This window comes from Chanodichthys erythropterus, chromosome 8 (assembly GCF_024489055.1).
Source record: "Chanodichthys erythropterus isolate Z2021 chromosome 8, ASM2448905v1, whole genome shotgun sequence".
NCBI classification, from domain to species: domain Eukaryota; kingdom Metazoa; phylum Chordata; class Actinopteri; order Cypriniformes; family Xenocyprididae; genus Chanodichthys; species Chanodichthys erythropterus.
Window position 1 is genome coordinate 37,582,437 of NC_090228.1, and position 9,571 is coordinate 37,592,007.

General features: G+C 36.5%; 1 protein-coding gene across 1 annotated transcript; it reads right to left on the reverse strand.

Moving 5' to 3' along the window:
* Positions 1–4,742: 4,742 nt before the first annotated feature.
* On the reverse strand, positions 4,743–9,108 carry LOC137024893 (complement C1q-like protein 4). The gene is made up of 4 exons (XM_067392846.1): positions 8,901–9,108; positions 8,678–8,728; positions 8,442–8,582; positions 4,743–7,549 (listed from the first exon to the last, which is right to left on the reverse strand). Exons 1-4 carry the CDS (start codon positions 9,070–9,072, stop codon positions 7,266–7,268), a joined length of 648 nt encoding a protein of 215 aa, XP_067248947.1. The 5' UTR covers positions 9,073–9,108; the 3' UTR covers positions 4,743–7,265.
* Positions 9,109–9,571: the final 463 nt, after the last annotated feature.

Sequence of the window (9,571 nt, forward strand, 5' to 3'; positions counted from 1 at the left end):
TCTGGACGGACTGGAAATAAGCACTCATCCTGAACCTTTTCCACCAAGAATTTGGAATTATTCAAAAACAAAATTAAATTGATAGTTTCGCTTAAGGAGAAACGATAATCAGGTTCATCCAAACGGAGAGTGTTGTCATCCAGACCGTCCAAAAACAGGGCGATTAAATAAGCATCGGGCCAGTTAGTCAGATAAGCAAGCTCAACGAACTCCTCCACATACCTCTCCAGTGAACGACCAACCTGAAGAAGCCCGATCAATTTATCGGCCGCTGTCATTGTTGTGGGAGGCAAGGGAGAAGCTGGAGCCCGGGAGATGAAGGAAACATCCATCCTTTTGCTTAGTGGAAATCCAACGTTTAAGGTCCGTTCTTCTGTTATGGGTGGCTGGTAGAGAGATAAGGCAGATACGGATTTCCACAACAAAAGACACTCTTTAATAAACAACGGCAAGGAATACCAGACAAACACCTTAACAAAACGGAGAACGGACGAGGAGTGAAGGGAGTGAGTGCAATATAAAGGGAGTGCTGATAATAGAGTCCAGGTGCAGGTGATGAGTGATGATGAGGAGCTGACGAGGGAAGTGAGTGCAGGTGACGAAACAGGAGGATACTGGGAAATGGAGTCCAGGGGAACAAGGGATCTGTAACAGCTATAGGTTGTTACCAGTTAAATCAGTATCAACCAAAGGCTTGCAGAGGTGTCAAAGAAGCAGCACCTGAAGTTGCTTTTAGATTTATGAGTTGTTAGATTGCTCAGAGAGGGCAGTATATGTGTAGGAATTACAATTGCATAATGTAATGATATTAATGTTTTACACATCATTTTGAATACAGAAAATTTTAAATGACAAAATGAAAAGATAATTGGATTATGAAATTAATGTCGCCAGTAGGTGTCAGCAAGTCATTGTGTCAGTGATTGAGTCATTTATTTAAGCGATTCGTTCAAAACGCTGATTCATTCAAGAATATATCAATTGGATCTTTATAATATTTTGGGCCATTGAATCACTCAGTCAACTGATTTGTTCAAAGACTCTGATTCATTCAGGAATGAAACACTGCTCTGTGCGCTACGAGTCAGTCACACAACGGTTCTGCATTGAAAGTTTAGTTGGCAAAGAAAATAAAACACTGTTTTGTGTTACATTCATTAATACTCAAAATTAATGAAATAAACTCAGAATGTTGCCTTAAAAGTTATAACTTTAAGAAAAGGAAAAAAAAAGAAAGAAAGAGATAAAATGTAGAATAAACGTGTTAAGAATCCGTACAGCTGTAGAGCGAGGGACTTTTATTCTGTTGATCTGAACCGATGAACAACTGATGACGACATGGTTTGACTTCTGGTTGACCAATCAGCGGAAAGAGGCGTTTCATTCCCGCCCACATTTAAAGATCGAATATTCAAACTGGTTATTTGTTTCCAACCTCAGAACGAAAAAAGAAAATAAGTGTGGTTTTCTCATTTTTCTGATTTCAATATTAAATCAAAACATGAATGAACGGAAGATACCCTGATTATACACGGACCCAGATTAACAGCACCAATAAAAATGATTCCACTCGGATATCAAGCACGTTAAAGCACGCAAGTCTTTTCAGCGATATACAACATGATATTGAATGCAAAACAAGATCCACACCACTTGGCTGTAAAGCTAACAAATAGAGGCAAAGTTTACACAATCTTTAGCTCGGATCACATGTTTCTTGTGTGAAGAACAAGGGAATGTTAGACAAACCTGTCCAAATAAAGAAACAGATGAGCCATCTAATTTGCAAACTGAGCAACATGTTGGACAAAATAATGACCTTGTTCCAGGTTGCTGACAGTAAATAAAAAAACTTAAAAAAAAAAAAACTAACAGGAATAGAAAATAATAAAGCAGTAATTTGACTCTAGATTGATGAAAACATTCCAGGATTTTTCTCCTTATAGTGGACTTCAATGGCCTCCAGACAGTTGAAGGTCCAAATTACAGTTTCAGTGCAGCTTCAAAGAGCTTTAAATGATACCAGACGAGGAATAAGAGTCTTATCTAGAGAAACCATCAGTCACTTTCGAAAAAAATGTATATGCTTTATATAAACAAATGTTCGCCTTCAAAGTACTATATTATATTATTTATAAAAAAAAATGTTCATAAGTGCTTCTGCCAAAACTTGTATTGTACAATATCAGAAAAGCATTTTAAGGACAAAAACCTAGAAAAAAGAAAAGTTTTGACATAAACCTAAAAATGTCTTAATGCATGCTAGCTGTGGTATTATTGGAACAAATCATACAATCCTGTGGTAAATACTGCAGAAATATGACAGTAATTTCACACAGTGCCACAAGAAAATAATACAGGAATATTACATACTATACAACAAACTCCTGCGGTAAAGCATCCCAATAAAAAACACAATGTTACACAATTACCACACTAATTTAATGTGGTATTTTTGATGTTTTATCACATGGAATAACTCAGGACATTTTTGTAAGGGAATACATAATCTGCTAAATGTGTTCTAATTATAAAATAGCCAGTCATTTTGATTGCAGAAATCACACACACACAATCCAGGACTGATAAATAAATCATGAGTGCTTCAAAGCAAGCATTGTTAAGGAATGCTACTTACATCTTAACTCACAATTTTTATGATCGAAGCATCGGAATTCATGCTCAGCAGCTTCTGTAAACATAAAGCCCGCCTGCTTTGATTTGATTGGTCATCTCAATATTTTGACATTGACGAGTGGTGAAAGAGACAGCTCAGATGAGAAGATGCTGTGCAATATTCTTGCAGCACTAACTTAAAGTTAATGCTATATTATGCAATTATTTTAACAAAATAAATCTTATACAACCTGTTTTATTGTGTGACTTTTACAGACTTTATAAGTTAATGAATAATATGCTAACAAGAATAGTGTGTGAAGTGCTTAAATTTACTTATTAAACTGTTTTTACCAACATTTGTAAATGTATAAAAGTATGATGAATTGAAAGTTTAACAACATTTGTAAGCATTTCAATTTACATGAAATAATGATCTGCTAATCATTATCTAATTTTTAGTAAGTTCATTAGGAAACATTAACAAGCACATTATTTCATATTATCTAAAGATCTTTTAAGCATTATTTAACGTTTGTTAATGATTTATTAATGAAAGTTATTATAAATTATCGTCACCGTCATGTTCTGTTTGTTTTGATTTTCATTCATCACATGTGCTCCTGTGTTCCCGTCAGTCACCATGGACACTGCACTAATCATCACAGCTGTTTGTCTTTTGAGTTTATCGTCTGAGTATTTAAGTTCCTGTCTTCCTTTAGTTTGTTCTCAGGTCTCGTATGTCTTGAGTGTTGTTTCCCTACCTGGATCTGTATTTAGGGCCCAAGCGAAAATTCGCGCAGGGCCCTCTTGTTCTTCTAAGGATTTTTTATTTTTTTTTTCGTCTTCCGGGGCTTTTTGGGGGCCTTAACATGCTCAAAAACTCTTTAAAAAAATTGGCACACACATTGGAATCCGCGGCCATTAGGACGCCGCAGAGGCTGGTACCCGGGCGTGGCAGGGGGGCTCGACAGCGCCCCCTTGAAAAAAGTCTGAAAATTTGGTCCATATATTAAACACGCTTGCACGTATTAGTATGAAACTCGGTACACATATAGACATCATCGGGCCGAACAACTTTCGTACTCTAAGTTAAACGCCACGCCAACAGGAAGTCAGCTATTAAGGGTTGTTTGAAAAACGCATGCTCTGGAATTTGATATACTCCTCCTAGACGATTAATCCGATCGCCACCAAACTCGGTCAGCATGAAGTCAAGACACTGATGATTAAAAATTGCCTGCGGATTTTTGATATCTCGAACGGTTTGGCCGTGGCGAGGCAACGAATTTATGGCGAGAAAAAGGAAACAGGAAATGTGTTATAATGTCTGCATACATATATTGATCTTTATGAAACTTCACGAGTGTGTTGGTTGTAGTAGTCTGATCACATGGATGTGACTATTGTGAGTCAAAGTCATAGCGCCACCAACTGGCAGCAGGAAGTGTATCACTTTTTGAAATGCTTTGAGATCACCCTCTTATTTTTACCTGATTTGCTTCAAACTTCATCAGTGTAATGTCAATACACAGCAGATGTAGACCTATGACAGGATTTTTGATATTTGAAATATTGTTGCCATGGCAACAGGTCAAACTGTAATAATATTCTTGAGTGTTTTTGAGGCTCTTAACATGCTTCAAATTGCATGAAACTCGACACACACATCAATATTGTCAACCAGTAGACATGGACAAAGCCATAGAAATGGGCGTGGTGAAGGGGCTCAGTAGCGCCACCTTTTGTCAAAAGTGGGGGGGTTAGTTTTTCCTACAGTCACCAAACTCGGTACACATATTATTCTCATCAAGCCGGACAATTTTCTAATTTACATTAATTAGCTCCGACCAACAGGAAGTCGGCTATTTTTGTTTGAATGTTAATTTTTTGAAAAAACAGGCTATGAATTTTATACTACTACTCCTACAGGGTTTATCCAATTTACACCAAGCTTTTTTTAACTTGTTGCTAACACATTGAAGTTGTTTAATTGCAAACGGATTTTGGATATCTCAAACGGTTTGGCCGTGGCGAGGCAACAAATTTATGACGAGAAAAGGGAAACAGGAAATGTGTTATAACTTCTGCATACATTGATTGATGTTTATGAAACTTCACGAGTGTGTTGGTTGTAGTAGTCTGATCACATGGATGTAACTATTGTGAGTCAAAGTTATAGCGCCACCAATTGGCAGCAAGAAGTGTATCACTTTTAAAATGCTTTGAGATCTCCCTCTTTTTTTCATCTGATTTGCTTCAAACTTCATCAGTGTAATGTCAATACACAGCAGATGTAGACCTATGACAGGATTTTTGATATTTGAAATATTGTTGCCATGGCAACACATCAAACTTTAATAATATTCTTGAGTGATTTTGAGGCTCTTAACATCCTTCAAATTGCATGAAACTGCAAACGGATTTTGGATATCTCAAACGGTTTGGCCGTGGCGAGGCAACGAATTTATGGCAAGAAAAGGAAACAAAGTGTTATAACTGCATACATTAATTGATTTTGATGAAACTTTGGCTTAGTCTTCGTTGTACAAGGCTGATCACATGGATGTGACTATTGTGATTCAAAGTCATAGCGCCACCAACTGGAAGCAGAAAATGTGTCACTTTCAGCATACATTGAGATCACCCTCTTATTTTTACCTGATTTGCTTCAAAATTCATCAGAATAATGTTAAAACTTGGCACATGTAATCCTTTGAAAATGGGCAGGAAGGAGGGGCTCTATAGCGGCACCTTGTAGTGCAGTAAATGTGGAGTGAATTTGACATAGCCCTTTGATGTTTAACCGTTTTAAATGCCTATTGCCCGCTGTGCACAGTTGCCCTGAAGCCACCGGGGTGGCGGTGCCACCGGGCTTGGGCCCGCCATCGCTGCTCGCAGCTATATTTTTTCATTGGATTATCAAGTAAAGACTTATTTGAGAGTATTCTTCTTCGTCGTGTGTTTATATGCAACCAGCAGGTTACACTTACACTGAGTTAATAATTAAATGTGTGGTTTTCATTCACATGAAAGAAGGTCACTTCGGTCATCAAATCAGAGACTCTTGTCTATCTCTAAATCAATATTAAACTGTGCTGTGTAAACTGTAGTTGGCCCCAGTCTGGAATGACTTTCCTGTCTAAGTTAAAAACATAATTCATGTTGAAGCACCCTTACATTGTATTATTATTATTTTATAATGCTAAAGAACTAATTTTAGTTTTGTGTGCTTTATACACCGGTGGTATTGTAACACAATGTAAGTTGTATTTAATTGTGCTATATATATAAATTGCCATCCTAAGTTATGGAAGAATCGACACTTTTGATAATGTGTACACTGACATTTACTAGACTGAAATGTCTTTATTTGTGTTGTAAGATTCTTTTTTTATTTGTTTTTCTTCATAATAGCAGATGAATAGTTTTATATAGTTGAATAGTTTTGAAATCGGTCATCACTAAATAAGTCGTTATTTTGTTTTTTTGCCGCACCAAAAATATTCTCGTCGGTTTATAATATTAATATTAAACAACTGTACTCACATGAAGTGATTTAAATATGTTTTTAGTACCTTTATGGATCTTGACAGATGAAGTGACATTACTCCTTATGAAGGCCTTACGGAGCCATCGGATTTGAACTAAAATATCTTAATTTATGTTCCGAAGATTAATGAAGGTCTTACGGGTGTGAAATGGCATGAGGGTGAGTAATAAATGACAGAATTTTCTTTTTTGGGTGAACTAACCCTTTAAGACGCTACAGATAATTCAGTATAGGACATGCGCTGACACAGCTGGTTTTCTGTATGCACTAGGTGTGTGCGCTCATAAAACCTTATATCGAAATTTAAACTGGCATGGCATGCAGGCACGTCTCTCTTACACAGTTAAAATCACAATAAACAAGTGTATGTTGTGAAAAAATCATTTGTAGAGATCTGAGACAGACAGCCTTATGTAACGGTCTAATAATGCGGTTCATGGATTCTCACTTCTGGTATTTTGCCAGTTATGGCGAGTTCACACTGCACGATTTTAGGCCCCATTTTCACTCGATAGACAAATCTTTGACATATTGAGTGAAATCTCTGATAAGTGCCCAAAATCGGAGGCAAATCGGTGCTCGTTCATGAGAGTGACAATCACACAATGTGAATTATCAAAGACGTGATCTGAGAGAACAAGATACAGGGCAGCGGGATGTTCAGGGAGGAGTTATAGACCCGCATCTCACCAAACATTTCCTCCTCCATAATAATTTTTTTATATTTCTGCTTTTCACTGCAAATTTGCACACAGACAGTTTTCACAGACAATTGCAAGCTTCTTGCGGGCTAAAATTGTGCAGTGTGAACTCGACATTACTCGACACGGGTAAATTGCAATTGAGTTTTTTTTTTTTTTAATCAAGGAATCGTGACAACCGTACATTTGAGTCACGTGATATTGATGGGTCCTGTCTGTCTCAGTGCTGAAACTCTTTATCCAATGTTAGATGAATATACTTATACAGTAATCTATTTCAAACCCACATTAGTCCTCATTAATACAGATTTATGTTAATGATTCTTCATGATTGTCATCATAAATCATACACTGAAGGTTCAGAATTATTGGATTCACATTCTTCAAATCTCCTGTTATTTTAATGGAAACAGTAGATAACCACTGAAAGTGTTGCGGTTATAATTGCTATCGTATGTCTTCGCGGCAGGCCGAAGTTTAACACAGACAACATCTCCAACCTCCAGGATCAACACAACTCCATTTGAGGATTGTAAATAACCCGGAGACTGCCTACTATCATATACTGAAACCACACGCTGTCCATTCTTAAAAATGGAGGCACCTGATGAAGTTGGGCCATGACCATGTATAGTGATTCTGAACATGTACGCTCCTTTCAGTGGGGCTGTGAAAATACCTAAATCAAATAACAAGAGACACAGAATCAGCTGTTTCCTGTATGATTGATTAATTACCAAACACATTGTAATAGTTTTGAAAGATGGCAGATCATTTCAGACTACATGTACACAACAACGTCCTAAAAATTGACTATTTTTTTCTTTGCGTTTTTCGCGTAACGACAACGAAATTTTTGGACCCACTTCATAATAAGTGGCCTTAACTACTATGTACTTACATTTAAATTAATCATTTGATACAATGCACTTATTGTGTACATGCATGTTTTTACATTGTACTTATATTTTAAAAACACCTGCATGTAATTACATCTGTAATTAATTTCTGTAATTACACTGTTGACCCATCTCTTACACCTTACCCTTAAACCTACCCATACCACCAAAGCTTTCCCTAACCTTACCCGTATCCACCTCAATAGCAGCAAAAGTGTTTTGCAATTCAATATGAACCCAATAAGTACATTGTACTTATTTTTTGATGCAAGTACATAGTAATTAAGGCCACTTAATATAAAGTGGGACCACATTTTCAAAATGATCCCCGTTCACACAGATCCGTGGAAACGACTTTAAAACACTGTATTCTGCTGCCAGGCCAGTAGTTGGCGATGTCACTTTGTAAATAAACACTACACACCTAGAGATTGAACATGTAATACGAATGACATCATAGTTTTCACAAATTCACATTTTTGTATTTTACACAGTATTGTTTCCAATAGTGTTTGTAAATAACTTTTTCAAAAGTTTAAGTTGAAACTGTTGTCGTGTAAACGGCTCCTAATTCTCTTACACACATTACACAACTGCAGAGAGGTCTGAATGGAGCAGAAGGTTTTCATTACTATAAACTGAGTTTTATGACTCCATTTCATTGATAATTACCTGTAATTGGGTTGTAGGCGTTCCCTATGTTTGTGATGACATTCTTGTAGATTATTGTGGTTTCAGTGGGAAAAGGACCAATACTTTCAACATATCCACTGCCAGAATCCCCCATTGAAGCTGAAAAAGCTATTTCTCTGTCTGTTATTGAAAAACATAAGCAATATTGTGATATATTACTGTATTACACTGAGAATGAATACACTGAATTTAACATCATTCAAGCACACTTTCACCTCTATTTTCCTTTCTCAACTCCACTTGACTCAGAGTAAGATTTGAAATTTCTGTGAAGGAATAAAGATTCTGTTAAATGACATTTACTCTGATTATTGTAATAGATAACACAATTTACACAGTATACACTGAACTTTACACTAACATTTACACTATACAGTGAATTGCACTGGATTTACTTTGAGGATCATTGATAAAAGAGTGAATGTTTTGGTGAAGTACCATCATCTTTCTTCTTCATCTCATCCCTCAGTTCTTTAACGGTGGCGGTCAGTTCTCTCAGTGCTTTATAGATGTCGGGGATCTCCTTCTCATTGAGTCCTCCATCTACCTGCTGCTGGACGACAAACACAAAGGTTTCCAACAGCAGCAGTATACATACTAAAGCCTTCATTCTTCACTGATGTTTGTTTCCAGCTCTTGCTCTGTCATCCTCACAGCCTCTTGTGTTCCTTTTATAGTGTCCTGATTCACTGTCATCAGTATTTGATTTACATTGCTTCAGATAAATAAGTAATTTGAGTGAACTGTTAATCATTAGTGGGATGTTCCAGGCTCAGCTGATGTTTATCTCTGTTCACAACATTTGTGACCTTATGTTAAACTCAACTGAAAATAACTTTGACTTAATGTTTTTGTTTTTTTATAGATCATTGTTCAGCATCCTTATTGGACGAGGAGGGATTATCACAGATATAATAGATAGCCGGTTAAAATCTCATGATGTGCATTTCTTACAAAAGTTACCAGGTTATGACCAAAAAAAAAACTTTGTATGTAAATTTACACAGACAAAATTAAAAAGTGACATTTACACAATGTTCAAGTCTTGTGGCTATACTATTGAAACAGTGTGTATTTTAATCTTGGCCCATTTTTTTAACTAAAGAACG